Here is a 17,255-nt window from a genome sequence, read left to right as displayed (position 1 = left end):
TATTTTATTTACCTATGAATGCATATTGTCATAAATCCAGTTTAAAGGGGAAAAACAAAAGTAACCCATACTTGCAATGATAGTGTATGTTTCTTTTATGTATGAAAACTGTCATTTGAGCTGCACTGATGCTTTTACCATTCCATTTCAATGTGCCCTTCAGTAAAGTAAAATACTTTTCGACAACAAATATTTATCTTTTTTTTGCCTCAGGAATAGTTGTTCTTCGACTAAAAACAGGTCTTGTAGTAATACCAGATAAACCTTGCCTAGCAAGATATGGCAGTCCTTTGGTGCACATCTGTTTTGCAGAAGGGTACGAAGCAGAACAATAGTCAATATATGTGGTTTCCATAAATTAAAAGAACAAAATATGTCAATTACTAAAGCTCAAACATGTCCCATAAACACTTTTATATTCAATTCACTAAAACTGAATAGCACAAACATTGCTGAAGGATATTGCTTCAGTAAATTGATTATAAATGTGTATGGAAGGCATATGTTTTAAATGTAACCCCAGACTATAACTCAGCCTTCCACAGAACAACAATAGGATGGCTTCGCTGAGAAATAAATGAGCTGGAGTTTGCATGGAAGTCTTGAATTATAAAGTTTCAAAGGTGAAAAAAAAAAAAAAAGGTCAAAGATAGCAAATTCGTTCATTTAGTTCACAACAAAGAATGGTTCTTTCCCGAATTACTTTGATGCGTGTTCTACTTAACCCTGCTTTACACATTGGGTACAAGTAATGGTGATGAAATTACTTTCACTGCTTCATTACTTTTAATGAAGAACTATTTAGCAAGCTGAAAGAACTATTAGTCACTGATATTTTATTACCCAATGATATATCTTGTCGAAGCTATTGAAATCCCATTGGAATAGTTTGACATTACTGACAATTTACTAATTTGGCCACTTTTCAACAAGTACACTGACTTCTGAAAAAAATGTATGAAGATTTCTAAATAGATGATAGAGAGGAATACAGACCTTAGCACATTTTTTTATATGCAGGAAATATTGCAGCACAGTAGTGCTTTTTTAACATTTTGGCACAGTAATCTGCCATACATAAGAAAGACTTTTGCAGTTGAGCAGGAAAGTAAGGTTGTCAAACATTGCTTGTTTCAGGGGGGGCTGTTTCTGCCCCTGCTGCAAAATGCCTGTTAGTATATAAAGAAGATACATACCTTGACCAGAATAAGCCATTTGTTTATACAGTACACGTCGGTAAAAAGATACAGCTGCAAACAGTGTATATTTTGCATTTTATTTCTGGCATAATGAAATCTTTTTGAGCACTGGTGATAATCTCAGTGAACCTTCATTGTTCCACTGGTGACCTCTGGCCTGCAGAACTATAGCAGGAAAGGGACTACGTTGGACCAGGACTGTTTACCCATAAACCCATTAAACATTGGGAATGATAATTACAGTGACTGTGTTTTGTTCTGTTTTCTAAATCAAATGGTTACTGGTAAATAATGCAAATAAAAAGCTTTGTTGCAGAGACACAGTGTATTCATTCATTGCCCGGGACTTCTGGTTAAGCGTGTAGGGGCTACTGCGATGGAGCAAACAATGTAGCAGGAAGAACAAGTTCCGCTAGATAGTTCTAAGACCAATTTCAGAAACAGATGACATTGCACTGACCCTCAGCACACTCTATATTAGTGGTGTGTTATCTAATCATTACTCAGCCTGCCAATTCTTCAGAGGTAATGCGCCCAAGATGTAAGCTGTGTGATACAGCAAGTTAGGAATGGTAGCAAGGCATTAATAGTTTTAAAGATTTAGTATTATCTTTAAATGAAAACAATAAAAATGTTCTTTTTTTTAAACAAGGACAAATGAGCTATATCTATCCATCCAGCATAATGCTTTATGAGATCAGTTATTTGTTATTAGAGTTACTAAAGCCTATATTAAATACCCTCTTTCAGGTAAGCATGATGGCATGTGGATTGCAGCCAGAAAATGTTTTGATCCCCTCTGTTGCGTTGGTTTCCTCCAACACTCTAAAAACATACAGGATATTGTATGTTAATTGTCCCATTGTGTAACTGACCATTGTGTCCGTTGTGTAGAGGTAATAGGGATATTGTATAATATCTGTAAAGCACCATAGAATATCTTGGCACATAAAAAAGCATAATAATGTATAGGTGTCATTGGATATCGCATGAGCATGCAAATATAATAGCACTAGAACAGGTAAATTATAGCCCCACAAACATCCATAAGTCATTAGCCCAACACATGCTTTGTCTGTACAGTGCCACAGTAGCTTTAGGCTTCACATGTAATAAGAGCACTCGGCAGAACCACCACTGACGACAGATGGGTGGGGATGGATGGCACACAGAGCAGTGCATATACCTGCTGCACCTGTGGGCTTGTATTTCAGCCCTTTGACACAAGTTTATTATTAGTAGTAAAATGTTTCATAAAGGCTTTAATCGCCCTTTAAATACTTACCATATGAAGTTACAAAAAAAAGTAATGTAATCAATATGCTAAAGACATTCTCCTATCCACAGGAAGCCCCTACTATAAAATGTGTACTAGATGGAACCCTAAATACTTCCAACTACTCCACAGTCAGGACTCTCAGTCAAAATTCCTTTTACTATGCATCTGAGCTAATGTGTTATCTCACTACAGTGAACCCTTGTCCTAAACTGGCTCTCCATAGTCTTTTCAAATTGAACATTGCAGGGCAATACCATGGTGCTGTGGTTAGCACTTGGGCTTCATAGTGCTTGGTTTTTATTTGAAACTGGACATCTGTATGGAGTTTGTATGTTTTTAGCATGTGTGCATGGCATATCCTCCTGGTTCTCTCACTTCCTAAACACTTTTTATACAGGTATGCATATTATTTTGGCACTATATAAAAGATAACCACCTCTCCCATTAAATTTAGAAAGCCTGTCACTTACATTATGTATACACTTATAAAGTAATAGAAAGGCAAAGACTAAACGCTATTATAACTGTCAACAATAAACTAAAGTTTGATTGCCTGTCTTCCCTTGTTGCCACCTGATAAATATACATTAACATATGATTCTAATAATGTCAGTCGGGTTTAGGAACTTCAAGTAACAACTACCTACAAAAGCAGCCCTGTCAGGGAAAAATGATCAACATGACCTATAGGTAACTTTTAATGCACGCTCTTTTTTTTTTTAAGTCTAGTTTTTTAGTATCAGTATCACTTTAAAGTAAGCTCTTACTGGTGACACTATAGATGTTTGTACTTGGACAAAAAAAAAAATGTTTTCATAGACCACAGCTAAGCCCAAGTGATAAATGCATGATCACTGATGGGGGGGGGGGGATATAGCCACAAACAAGAGAACAATGCTTATGACTACTTCACAGGCCGTGTCTCCAAGGACAGCCCCTTTTGTTTTTCTGATGGGCCTTCACATTTACTGGCACCAGTACAAGTGCCTGTAAATGCCCTGATTAAAGGAAATTATTCATTCCATTAGAAAATGAGCATTGACTAGGTTTTAGATTAGCAGGCATTGTCATATTTTGGTGAAAACATCTGCTTTTCTGGCCCTACACATGTACGCTCTGAATGTAAGCAGCAGCAACAAGAACAAAACAAATCAATCAAAGCTAGTCATCTAGAATCATTTAATTTCTAACAGATTTGGATTTTATTTCTGTGACAAAAAATATATATATAAAGACGTCAATCCTATTCACGATTGTCAGTTTAACACATACTGAAAACTGTACAAATTAAATTCCACACAAACTATGAGAAAACTAAAACAAAAAAAAATCAGTTTTAACACCATTTTTTTTTATAAAATATATTCCAAGCCAATAGTTATGTCTACATAATATATAGTATAAAACTTTATACAGAAATAATTAGTGTTTTACATATACATTTTTTTTTATCATTGCAAGGAGAACAACAAAACTGATCGTTTTTCAGTGATTTCACAGCATAGGAGTCAAATAGTTTTACATCCAGTGTTAAAACCCAAGAGCAGCTCTGCAGGTACAGATTTTTTTTCTCTAAAAAATAATTACAATTTTTTCTTTTTTTTTTCTTTTTAATACCCAAACTGCTACTGTGCAATGTGTACAAAAGTGAGATATTTCAAATCCAAGATACCAGTGTTATTATTGAATAATAAAACTTATAAGTGCAAATGTAATTGCTTTCAAATTTCCAAAGGAAAAAAAAACAAAATTAAACAAGGTAACCAAGAATAGTATATTTGTCATCTCTGTAAACACAATTAAACAGTTTAATGCAGAATTTTCTTAATTTTGATGTCTTCACTGCTATTGTTATCTTGTAATCTGCTAGAGAGATTAGGTCACGAGAAAAAATAATTAGATGTGGCCATTTACCAGTGATGCTTACTTCTATCATTTCTTATTAAAGTATACATTAAATTAAATAGTTTAGCTAGCTAACAAAAAACAAACAAAATAAAAGTTAAACCCCTCCGAACAAAAAAAAGAAAAAAAAAAGGACTTTGCTATTGGTTTCCCCACCTTTAACAATCCAAGGACATCCCTTTGATTTAAAAGCAGTTCTAAAATAAAAACTCTATCAATCATTTCACTCCAAAGTTAGAAAAAAAAACTAATAAATACTATTATCAAGTACCATCAGGAAGAAAAATAAAATAACTTAAAGTTTTAGTACTTTTTCAGTGCTATTTCTGATCACAGCAAGTAACTAAATAGTAAATATGACCACTGTACCAGTGTTGAGTCTACAAGAATGTTCACACAAATTAAAACAAAAAAATAATATATAGATATATATATATTGTACCGTCCTTTCAACATGAATGTAACAGTGTCAGCAAAAATATTTCACAATTTGTAGTGAAATTAGACTGTATTCTTTACAGAAAAGCTTTTTTTCACATTATATAAACATTTGTAGGCGGATTAGTTTACTTTTTTAGGAACTAGTTAAGGTAGTCCACTATTTCACATACCTATGCATATTTTAGAAATGCCTTATCTACTTCAACCCCAACCTATTCAATGCAAAAGGCAGAGAGTCAAATCCCTTTGATAAAAAGTGGCTGAAATGAGGTTTTACTATAGGGTGAAACTGTTGGAAGCAACAGGTTACTAGATTCAAGCATGATGTTGCTCTATGACCTTTCTGTTTCTGTTTGCAGTCCTACTACAGACTGGAATGGGGAACTAATACTTGAAAATAAGACTTGTAAATATGTTGTCTGTGAAACTTTTATAGACCTACAGAAAATGATGGACACTGATGTGATTCCATACATAAAGAACTATTTTAGAAGCTGGAAACTGCAAATATGGTAAGCACAAGGGTCCTGAGTTGTTACCATCACATAAAAGTTAACGTGCATTGATACTATGAAATCTTTACTCTGAAGAACAGGGAATTTGAGAATATGTGGAGCCAGGATTTTTACTGACATCATAGAACACTAAAGATTTCCTCCATTAAGATATATATTGTGCTCATCAGCACTTAGGAAAATAATTTTACAGAATTTATCATGTTTCAAAAACATCTGATACTGCTTCCAAAGGGCTTTCATAGGAAGGTAGAAAACTCTATATTAATACATACATTTCTAACACACTTAAATATTCAATACTTAAAGCCAGACAATGTGGCTGAAAAAGTTCAATACGTCATTTTAGCAGGTCTCCACAGCGTCTGCCATAATAAATATAAAATACACTTGCTTCAAAGTCTATTCTGTACCATTCATGGGCAGATCAATATAACTACACATATTTGTTCAAATCTATTATGTACTGAATGGCTTAGGCTGTTTTTGAAAGTTTGGGGAGAATTTTGCCAGATTTTCTTCCTCTGCCAAAGAATCCCCCTATTTGTATAGTAAGAACTAGTTGTGTCAATTTAACAAGCATCGTGCTTGTGGCTCTGCTGTGTGTCCCTGACAACAGGACAGCAAGGAAGAAAACAAGTGTTTACTTGTTAAGAATAATACAAATTTGAATTCACTGTAAACAGATCCCTGACAATTACAATATTCCATCCAGACTGAATATTTCTAATTTACAAAATATATTTCTGTTTTATTAGGGGAACCGATAACTGAATCCTAGTTATGCAAGTTGAAGAATTGCCTATATACTTAAGTCACCTGTAAGGCTGAAAGCTTCAAATTATTGCCAAGTAAATACCAGTTTCACTTTATACTTCATAGCACTAAATACACTTAGGTAGTTCTTGGTTTGTGTTTTAGGGTTTGAGAAGTGTGATCTTAAGTTTCATCTTTGACCTAATCTATGGTTTTATATGACACAGCTGTATTAACTTCATACCAGCATTACATCAGGTTTGGGGTAGGGGGTCAAACAGAGATTCTGAAGAGGTGAGGCATTTATATTTCAACTTCTTTTCTACAGTTTAAGTAAACTTTTTTACTGTTTCAAAGTGGGTTGCAAAGTAAATGGACATAGGATAAGCACCACCAGTGAAAGATGTAAGCTTTTTATGGTGTAGGAGAAGCAAAAGCTCCTCTAGGCACCAGAAATATATTCATGTAACACACATATACTCTATTACCACCCATCTTCCAGTTCCTTCATTCCATTTTTCCCCTAATATTTGTCATTTTTTCCCTTTTCCTGTTAATCAAATATTATGATTTATATGTCTGGAAAAAGACCCAAATACTTGCCGTGTTGCAACAACAAGGAGGAAGAGAAAGTGTAAAACCTGTGCATGGAGATTCACAGTTCAGCAGCTTAAGGCGCAGCACTAGCACCCATGATGCAACTAGTAATAAGCTCACATATTAAATAAGAAACAAATGGCGTTTTTACACAACCAATGATTTTACCAGGCCACAATGAAACTTACGAATGTGTCTGTATAAATCCCCTGACTGAGTAAAACGTCTCTCACACCATTTGCATGCGTGTGGTTTCTCCCTGGTGTGAACAACAGCATGGCGGCTTAAGTTATGGGAATACTGAAAGCTCTTCCCACACTGTCCACAGGTATAAGGCTTTTCGCCCGAGTGAGTGCGCTCGTGTCTTTTTAAGGTGTACATACATGAAAAGGTTTTGCCACATATGGTGCAAGTGGGCACCGAGCCATCAGGGGACATCTTAATCCGTGAATTGTCCCTGTCTCTGAAGTGTGAGCTCAGGTGCAGCTGCAGAACGTGTGGGCTAGGAAATACTTTACTACAAAGGGGACAGATGCAGATTTGTCCAGGGGACACAAGCACACCTGATGTGGAAAGATCAGAGGAGTCCATTTCATCCTCGCTCTCATCTCGATCTTGATACAAGTCATCTTCCCTAGCGTGAGAATTACCGTTTCCTGTGAACATGTGTCCTAACCCTGTCACTAGACTTTTGGCTGAATTCCCAACATGTTGACTTTTTGGACTCTTTGCTTCACTGTCCTCCTGTTCTGACAGCAAGTCTTGTTCATCTTTAACAAGTGGCAAAGTGCCCTGCTGCTGGCTGTCGGAAACCAGCTGTCCAAAGACATAGGAGGGGTGGAAGGAATCCCTCCCAGGCATAGGTTTGAAAGATAAATCCAGAGCGCCATCTCTGTCACTTGGAGGCTGCGTGTGGTTAGCAGATCTGTGGGACAAAGGGCTTGAAGGACTATTGCCATTGGCTTTTGTTTTTCCAGCTGCTGTCTTACATGTAACAGCCTCTGCTGGAACTGAATTGACACCTATCAAGTCAGAGGATAAACCAGAAAGTCCACTGACCTTCTCCTTCCAAATTGGTTTTACATTGTCTGGGGTGGCAATTTTTAGTTTACTTGCTGCCTCTACGCTGTGTTGATGATGTTCCTCAGAGTCTGTTGGTGCATCGTCTTTTTCCAAGTCAGACCCATCGTCTCCAATCTTTTCCCCCAAATTAAGTTCTTTTTCTTTTAACTTGCCCTTGCAGACTTTCACAATGTCATACATGTGAAGGTAGCTTGCTGCAGCCAACACATCTTCTACTGGGAGATTGCTGAACTCCAGCTTGCCTTCATACATGAATTGAAGCAGAAGGCTGAATGCCGGGGCTGTGACAATGTCACTGTTGAGATGCACAATATCCCTTTTGTCTAGCTGGTCCCTGTAGAAAAGATGGAAGTACATGCTGCACGAAGCCAGGACTGCTCTGTGGGCTCGGAATTGTGCTTCTCCAACTAAAACAGTACAGTCACACAGGAAACCCTGGTGACGCTGCTGACTCAGACACTGCAGCAACTGGCGGCTATGGTCTGGAAACTCCATTCTTCCTTCATAACCTGTTCAAAACAGGAAAAACATGAAAGCTACAGCAAAGCAAAGCTCTCAGGCAGCTGCAATAAACAGAAAAGAGCGGCAACCAAGGGCAACCTGGGCTCATGTGTAACGTTTACAGTTTACTTCTCTATAGCAGTTGTATTTTGTAACAAGCCTCCCCATCTCCCCATCCAAACTGCACCTGCCCGAAACTGGAATAACTTGATTTTAAATAAACAAAAGCTTCCAAGAAGCAGTTTCTAAGCTTTGTCCCTTTCGGTCAGTGTAACTGAGCTCAAGCCAGTAAGTAGTTATGGAAACACGGGCTGTTAAACACAAGGCTTGGCTGCTGTTTAAACTTTAGATTGCCTCTTATGTATTAATGTAATACATTGTATCTATAAAGGAAATAGTCATTAAAGTAAGAAGATAAACACTGCTCCAGCAAAGGATACTATTTTGCAAAGCACAAAATAAAAACATAATCCCCCCCCCCCGATTAATGATAAAAAAAAAAGTTTATAATAAAACCAAAGCGCAGAGCACCCGATTCTTACACACCTGTATATTAAAGTTTAAAACCTCCATTTAAAGTTTGTTTGTTTTTTGTTTACTAAAATAAACCTTTAAAAAATGAAGGTGAAAAAGTTCTTACAAGCAGCAGAGTGATCCTGTTTGTTTCATCACAATCTTACCTTCCCCCCCTGCAACAAAGGGATGGAACAGTTCATGGGATATGCCCCAGAGACCTTTCAAGTGAGGCAGCTTTCTTCTAAATCATTGCCTGAGAGCTTGTGGTATTACAAGGTCTCCAGCAGACAGTGAGAGAGCAGCAGCAGCAGCGGTGGTGGTGGCAGTAGCAGCAGAGTGTGTCAGTGTGAGAGTGTATGGGAGAGAGGAGGAGGAGGAGGCAGGGAGGAGTGCTCAGTTTGCTAATTACACTGCAAGCTGGAGAGTCAGCTGCTCTGACTTCACTGCGATGGAAATGCTACCTCCAGCTGTGCTCCTTTTAATGCCATATGTTACTCCAAATCTAGCTACCAGCCAACCACGCCGCTTGCTGCCTTTTAAAGTTCCAACAGCCCCATTTATAGTCATCTATTACATAGGTGCAAGTGCTGCTCGGGGTTGGAAAGGGCACTGTGCCCCAACTAAGTTTAGGAACTCCAGAGCAGGTACAGGTGCACACAGCAGCACCCTTAGGTGAGAGGCGCTAAATGTGTTGCCCTCCAGGAGGGCAGTGTGGAACAATATTCAGCTTTTCCACATATCTTAGGGACTGGATACCTGCAACTTTTTTTTTTCTACAATTTAGTTGTGTTAGCAAATAACAGCAGCTGCAGATAACCTCTGGTTTGCAACAGTCATCAGACAAAAGGTGTGTGTCAGCTATATAAATATATATACATAGCAGTCTGTCTGATTTAGGGAGGGCCAACCTGCTGTCCCCCAGCTGTTGTTGCACTAGAACTCCCTAAAGCCCCTGCAAAAATCTAAAAATTATAAGCATGGGCCAAACTGCAGCTCTTTTGATCAACTACAACAGGCACTTGTCCCATGACAACACATGCCATGTATAAAATATATCTAGGTTTTCAGCAGTTGTAGTTCAACAGCTGGGGGACGGGGGTCGGTCATCACTAGTCTAATCTATGTACTTAGCTCCACTGGCTTCTGTCTTGCAGACAATTTAAAGATCAATACATTCCCCAGGATTTTAGCAGGGTCAGGCAGGGTTGCCATTCCGGTTTCTTTTCTCTGTGAGTATATTAACCCTGTGACTTTTACTATGGAAAAAATCCTATCTCCTTGCCGGTAAGCTATATCGGTACGACCCGTTTGTCCCCGGGAGCCAGTAAGACGGGGGGAGTCGCGATCCAGTGCCGCCGGTGTGACCTTTGCTGCGAGTTCCCGGCCTGCAGGTTCCAGGCAGAGCAGGTTGCGCGGAGTTTAAGGAAGTGCAGCTGCGATGATTATAATTATATCTGCAACCGGCAGCACTTTCTCTTCGATTTCTATTGCTTCACTGCTAGTTCTGACCTACGAATTCCCAGTGTAGCTTAACTTAAGCCGGCGATCTCTTCACCCGGCTCCCAAACTCCTGTGTGCGGATAAAAACTCGCAGGGAGAGCAGGGTGAGGGATCCCATACACGACTCAGGGCGCCCCACTCTCAGTAATATAGAGGGTGGTCGTGGGCAGAAGAAACTTGTGCCAGCCCGAGCACAGAACCCACCTAAACGCCCACTAACCCTACTGGCAGGGCGGACAGAGAATGGCATACTCACAGGCTGCGCTGGGGGCCCCGGGAGCTGCTGGCTGCTTCAGTGCCCAGAGTTTGTGGGAATCCTGCGGCTTCATGGATCTCCCCAGATGTTGTTGCTGCTGCCGGTGTCACCGCGACTGCAGCGCTGCCTCCCCCAGTGTGTGGCTGTGTTAGTTGCAGCCTAGCAGCGCTCTGTTTGTTGGGAGCAGGTTGGTAAGAGGACGCTCTCGCGATAGTCCAGGACACAATAGTTGCAAATTGCTCCAGGGCTGTGTCTCCCCTTTCCCAGGGCTCAGGTTGTGTGAGTGTGTGTGAGAGAGAGATGCGTGTGTGCGCGTCTCGCTGGTGTCTGTGCGCAGCGCCTGGCACTGGCCACAGTCCCCTGCACCCCTCCTCCCCTCTCCAGGCAGCAATGGGAAGTGTTAGCACCGCTGCTGGGAACCAATGGGAGAGGCGACTGCTGCAGCTGTGCCCTTCTCACATAAACAGGCTGCTCCTGTTAGAATGCGCCGCTCAGCAAGCACTGGCCACTGCTCTTCCTAAAATGGGACTCCTGGCCAGATTTCTATTGACATTGTGCAGTCAAACAGATGTACAGCTGCACACACTATTTTTAGAGGGCAGCCTGGGGGCTAACTGATTGTCTTGGCCCAAATACTCTACTTATATTAGGCCTTAGAAATATATATAGATGGTTATATATACATAATATGCATGTAAAGACGAGTGCCCCCTCAGAACACATATAGTAAATGTAGAAATAGATATAGACACAATTTAAAAGGTTAGCAGAGATTTGTCTAAAAAGTCATAAAATACAATAATTAGGTAAGCTGCACTTTTTGCCTAGTGATTGCCTATTACTTGCTTCACATGCATGTCTGCTATTATTTTAACGGATTCACCAGTTCCATTTACTCCTAGCCCTTGTGCTAGCCAATCAGTGTAATATTGACATTGTTTCCTCTGATATTCTGAAAAAATGACATGATCAAACACGGTACAAGTGTTATATGTGTGCTATATGTGAGGGATTATAGCATTTTTTAGAGAGAAATCCCATTGAGGGCTGCTCGTAAAAGAGGGTAGACCTCAGCTGCTTCAGAAAATCTTAGGAACCAGCTGTCAGTCACCTTTTTCATGAAGTGACCCTGCTTAACAGCTGTGCTTCCCAAGGGACCCTGCAGCTGCCACAGGCTTTCTCACAACTTGGATATTGTTATGTGACCTCCCTTGGTGGCCTCGGTCATTAAAATTACACAGTCTAAGAGCACAACTGTCACCTAAGGACAGCCTGTTCTTCTCTGTACTCAATAACTGCTACAGTCTTTAATCTAAAGGGCACACACCAAATGGGATAATACCTGGGTGTCGAGTTGTGGTTCTGCAACAAACGGACCAAAGATTATACCAGCACTCAGGGTTTTGTGAAAAAAATCCAAACATTTTTTATTGGTAGATAAGCACACACAGATGAGCACTCCAACAAACACTTACAAGATGCCCTGGTACAAGTTAACAATGGTATACATTGCAGCAGAGCACTCATTGGGAATAGATCACAAAATTCTCAAATATTAGTTTTTTTGTTTTTTTTTGTTAATTAAAATGTATTATTTAGTTCTGATGATGCTGTGCTGCATCTATACATAGTAATGATATATAATGAATTCATTTAATTCACCTTGTTTGCAGTTAGATATATGGCATTTTATGAGGCGATTTGTATTAAAACGTGTTTATATGAGTTGCCAAGAGAGTGAATGAGGCTGCAATGCTGTGCCTAGCTTTTTCCACCCAAGGACCAGGCTCTGTAAATCCCTCACATGTGGCTTGTTCAAGATCATGTGACAGTCATAAAAGAAGGCTAACTTGTCTGTGGATAAAAGTAAATTAAATAAACAGCAGGGAAATCCAGGATAAGCTCCCTTTGTACTTTTTCCTGATTCCACAACAAGCCAAGGTAATTTCTTTCTTTCCAAGAACCGCTGTATTGTGTGGAAAGACATTCACATGCTCCCAGATTCTGTGTTTTTTTCCCTCTGCTTTGTGAGTCAACTGCTACCTATTGTAGACACTGCATTACCTTAAATATTAAAATATATATTTTAATATTTTCTCTTGAGGTTGTATTTGAATTTGAATAATGCACATAGCACCAACATGTTCCAAAAACCTGTTCAAAAGAAAAACTTTGGGCTAAGGCACACCGAGCTAATTAGTAGCAACTACAACCTAGAAAAATGTTTGGTGGCTTAACTACCAGAAAAACAATTTTTAGGGGGTCCATCAACTACTGTACAGCAGACCCCATGGTCCTGGCCCCATCCCCTTCCCCGGGCTGTATTGTAGTTATGCCATTGGACATGTTTAGGATCTATGGTAAATTTTCGGTTGCTATAAATAAAAGCAGTCCCTTTTTCCCCAAACACATATAACATGACCTATCTTCAGTACTATGTAAATCCCTGTTTAAAAGTTAAAAACTATTTTAGTCCATTAATTTGTCAATTGATGCATGGTATTTAAAAGTATAAAGCAATTTACAGCTAAATCTGTGAAACTTCACAGCATATATAACGATTATTGTGCTTTCTTAACCTTTTATACTGTATTTTATTCTATTAAGATGAGCAACCTCTGCCTCATGAATTATGTAATATAGCACGAAAAATACACATATTTATATTTTGTGCCTGTTTTCTATAAGCTTTGTGTCCCTGATTGGACTACTGTGTACACAGCTTACAGCCCAGATCACATCCTATGGTTAGGCTTCTGTGCCTTTGAAAGACTGGCCTCTGTCTGTATAATAGGGTATAATTACTGCACAGAAATTGGGCATCATTATGTAAAATATTTTGTATTGGTTAACTTATAACATTGAAATGTCTTCATCACTGGTGTTCTAGCCCAGAGACTTAAGGAAGAGATGAAACAATATGGTTTGCTTAGAATGAATAATGCTGCTCTTTAAGCCATCCCTAGGGATTTGCCCAAATCTTGGAGAGGTTCTCTAAGCTTTCACTGTTCTACACAGGTTCTTAGCTGTATTGTTAATCCCTACTTATTAGAACCACAGCTTGTTAACTTGAAGACCTGCCCTCTGATAAAGCCCATATACTGTACTGTCCCCTCTTCTAGGCTTTAGTACTAGGTTAATTCTAGGATTTAACTGATAATGGCTCCTCAGAGTCTGAGAACTCTACTCATTGCAGATTGCCTTCCCTAAACGAGCTGTCTCCCATGCTGGTTGCTTTTATCCAATAATAGCATGACTCTAAAACCAGAAAAGCAACCATCCTTTAGCTGGCCATACATACACCGATGATATATTATAATTTGGTGCATGTATGGCGACCCGGCGAGGCGACCAATATCGCAGAAGGCTGCGAAAATCGGTCGACTTGCCGATCGAGTGGGTTAAAAGATTTTGATCGGGCACCATTGAAGGCACCTGAGCAAAATCTACCTTCAGGGCTGAATCAGCAGAAGGAGGTAGAAATCCTATTGTTTCTACCTCCATATCTGACAATTCAACCCTGAACGTCTGTGGAGGGTGGGAACGATCTTTCATGCGACCAAAGATCGAAAATCGCCACGTGTGTGGCCACCTTAAAATGTTTTTCATGGCCTATGCATAGGTATTACTGAGCCCTAAAACTCTAACTAGTACACACTAGTTTTCAACCTTCATGGCACTAGAGGGCGAGTTGCATATAGTAGGTGCAAATCCCCATTGTTTTTGCACATGGCAGACATTTAGTACATAGCTGCCTAGCCTCTGTATGTGCTGTGTTCTGTTCCTTACACTGAAAGCCCCATTAGAGACACAGCTAGCACGAACCCTGCCCTGCGCCAGCGTTCGTCATTCAAAAATAATGTGTTTGACACCCATTTTTTTGGGTGTGGGGGGGGGGGGTTACAGCAGACCATCATGCTCCAAATACAGACTTTTACCCTCCCACAACTAAACACAGATATTTTCTTATAGTAGAACCTAATTTGTTTTGGTACTTTACCATGTGTTACACTGTTTAAATAATACAAGCTGTCCAAGAATGTTACTAGTGGCGTGCTGGACAGAAAATGTATACGTAGTAATGACTTTTAGAATTAGGCTTGTATTCTCAGTGAGGTAGAGGCTGCTACTAAATGTAATGAGCTTTTTGCAAGCAAACATATCTGATGCAGTATGATATGGGTGCAGGGAATAATGCAGAGGCAGCATTTAATTTTCCTGACAATCTGTTTCACTGCGGCTCTACAAAAATTTCACTATTCTAAACACAATTCAAATTATGATTACGCCAAAAAAATTCATGGCATACTCCAAAATGTTTTGAGGTCTGCTACCCCGTTTATGCTTTTCCAAATTGCTTATGCTACTTCCATAAGTAGATAAAAAAAACTAATGTTAGATCAGGAATGAAACAGATAGCTTATATGGTAGCAGAACCTGTGACTGCTGGGGGGCTTCTGGCCAATGAGTAAGATAAATTTATGTTTGTATAAAACATTTTCTTCATCTGTTGGGGCCTAAAATGATTTTGCTGCAGTCCCAGTAACCTCTAGATCAGCAACATTTTGCTCACCAAAACCTTGGATGTTGCTCCCAGTGGAGTCAAAGCAGGTGCTTATTTTTGGATTTCTGGCTGCATAAAAACTAGGTGCACTGACAGCCTACAGAAGGTTATGTTTGTTATTCCACCAAGTAACCAATCATAGCCCTTATTTGGTACCCAGGGTACATTTTTTCATGCTTGTGTTGCTCCCCAACCCACTTTACATATGAATGGTATATATGTGGCTCATGGGTAAGAAAGGTTGGGGAATCCTGCTCTAGATTAACAACTAACTGTACCTCAGATCATTTGCACTGCTTACTCTACAGCTGGCTTCACTGCCTTGCATATGGTAGTACAGGTATAGGATCCATTTTCTGGAAACCTGTTATCCAGAAAGCTCAGAATTACGGACCAGTGCGCACTCCAAACTTTGCGTGTGGGTGCCCCTGGGGTCTGCTTTCTCTATACTGTAGGTACATCACTGCCTGTAGCATTTAACAAAAAAAGTTTCTGTTTCAGCAGATTACCTGGCACCTTTATGTGCTTAAGGCCTAAAGCAAGAAATGTACTTGTTTTTTGCTTAAACAGACCCTTTCATTTTGTTCAACTCTGTGGTGTATATAACTTTATTACATCATATAAAATACAGTTTGGCACCACCACCTTATTTTGTTCAACTCTGTGGTGTATATAACTTTATTACATCATATAAAATACAGTTTGGCACCACCACCTTATTTTGTTCAACTCTGTGGTGTATATAACTTTATTCCATTATATAAAATACAGTTTGGCACTACCACCTTATGGTAGTGGCTGAATAACTTTAAGGATTCTAAATCCTTGGCCACTGTCATGATCTATTCTGAGGAGTAGATGACTCTAAGACTGTTTAGTCCAATAACTGTAACACAGCTGGGTAATTCCCACCTGCCAAAGCAGGTAAACGTTTTGCTTAACCCAGTTGTAGCAGCCTGAATCCACACCCAGTACATAACTGCTTTCCAATCATGCTGTGACTGTGGAATTTCTACAAGCACTACAGGTGAGTCAGGATCTAATTGGACAGATCTAGGCTCATCTTAATACTTAAAATGGCAATTTTCTGTTAAGGATAGCCACCATAAATATAGACACTATATGCCTCTACAGGCATTTGTGCCATTATGTCCTATTTCACACCAACCCAAATAGAAATAACCCTAGTTTTCATAAGGGCTCATTGATACAAATGTTAAACATAATGACACCATTCATTAGATACAGGTGCTTTCATCCAAACACGCTCCTTGCACTTCTGTATAGTTGCGCTAAGCACCATTGTGTCCATTTCCTCGTTTCGTACGATATTCGGTGCGTGTATGGCAAGTCGGCGAGTCGAGCAATATCGCAGGATGCTGCTGATATCGGTCGACTCGCCGATCGGCCAGGTTAAAAGATTTTGATCGGGCGCCATAGAAGGCGCCTGAGCAAAATCTGCAGTCAGGGCTGAATCGGCAGAAGGAGGTAGAAATCCTATTGTTTCTACCTCCTTATCTGCCATTTCAGCCCTTAGTGGCTGATTGAACGATCTTGAAAGATCGCAAATCGCCACGTCTGTGGCCACCTTTAGGGTGAAGACACACAGAGCTACTAAAATAGACAATGCTGATCATTTACTGATAATTCTCTCTACGTGTGTTTTAGGGCTCTGGCACACGGGGAGATTAGTCGCCCGCGACAAAACTCCCTGTTCGCGGGCGAAATCGTATTTATCGCAATGAGTACGAAAGTTTCGGATTCATTCAAGCTTCGGTATTAAGACTTTCCTTGGGCCAGGTTGAAGCTGCAGAGTGCCATTGAGTCCTATGGGAGGCTTCCAAAATCATGCACTGAAGGTTCAAAGTCAGAAAGGTTTTGGAGCTGCTAACGGTCATTCGGATATGAACATTTCGCAACTTTCGGATTGTACCACAATATTTTCGTCCAAGCACAACGTGACTTTTTGCAAAATTAACTCACATCAGAAATTTTCATATATAATGCGAATTTTCGCAAATTCTAATTTTAATGAATCTGGCCCTAAAGGTGGCCATACACGCACCGATATTATCGTACGAAACCTCGTTTCGTACGATAATCGGTGCGTGTATGGCATGTCAGCGAGCCGACCGATATCGCA

At 39.7% G+C, this 17,255-nt stretch overlaps 1 protein-coding gene across 3 annotated transcripts; it reads right to left on the bottom strand.

Annotated features, from left to right (window-relative positions):
* Window positions 1-3,640: 3,640 nt before the first annotated feature.
* Window positions 3,641-11,021, bottom strand: znf238.2 (zinc finger protein 238, gene 2). Of its 3 annotated transcripts, none has more exons than XM_002940716.5 (2): window positions 10,549-11,021; window positions 3,641-8,284 (listed from the first exon to the last, which is right to left on the bottom strand). In XM_002940716.5, the coding sequence occupies exons 1-2, from the start codon at window positions 10,619-10,621 to the stop codon at window positions 6,840-6,842; spliced, it is 1,518 nt and encodes a 505-aa protein (XP_002940762.1). In that variant the 5' UTR covers window positions 10,622-11,021; the 3' UTR covers window positions 3,641-6,839. The 3 variants fall into 3 exon arrangements, with proteins under 3 accessions (XP_002940762.1, XP_004917251.1, XP_004917250.1); XM_004917194.4 differs by lacking the exon at window positions 10,549-11,021 and adding an exon at window positions 8,917-10,525; XM_004917193.4 differs by lacking the exon at window positions 10,549-11,021 and adding an exon at window positions 8,957-10,525.
* Window positions 11,022-17,255: the final 6,234 nt, after the last annotated feature.

The sequence above is a fragment of the Xenopus tropicalis genome, chromosome 8, assembly GCF_000004195.4.
Source record: "Xenopus tropicalis strain Nigerian chromosome 8, UCB_Xtro_10.0, whole genome shotgun sequence".
NCBI classification, from domain to species: domain Eukaryota; kingdom Metazoa; phylum Chordata; class Amphibia; order Anura; family Pipidae; genus Xenopus; species Xenopus tropicalis.
The sequence above is the reverse complement of the archived record's forward strand: the minus strand, read 5'-3'. Positions and strand labels throughout refer to the sequence as shown.

Excerpts from the sequence above, each read along its gene's own strand:
- znf238.2 (XM_002940716.5), bottom strand. The coding sequence starts at position 10,621 with ATGAAGCCGCAGGATTCCCACAAACTCTGGGCACTGAAGCAGCCAGCA. Across the intron at positions 8,285-10,548 it reads CGGGGCCCCCAGCGCAGCCT|GTTATGAAGGAAGAATGGAG; the intron begins GTGAGTATGCCA and ends TGTTTTGAACAG.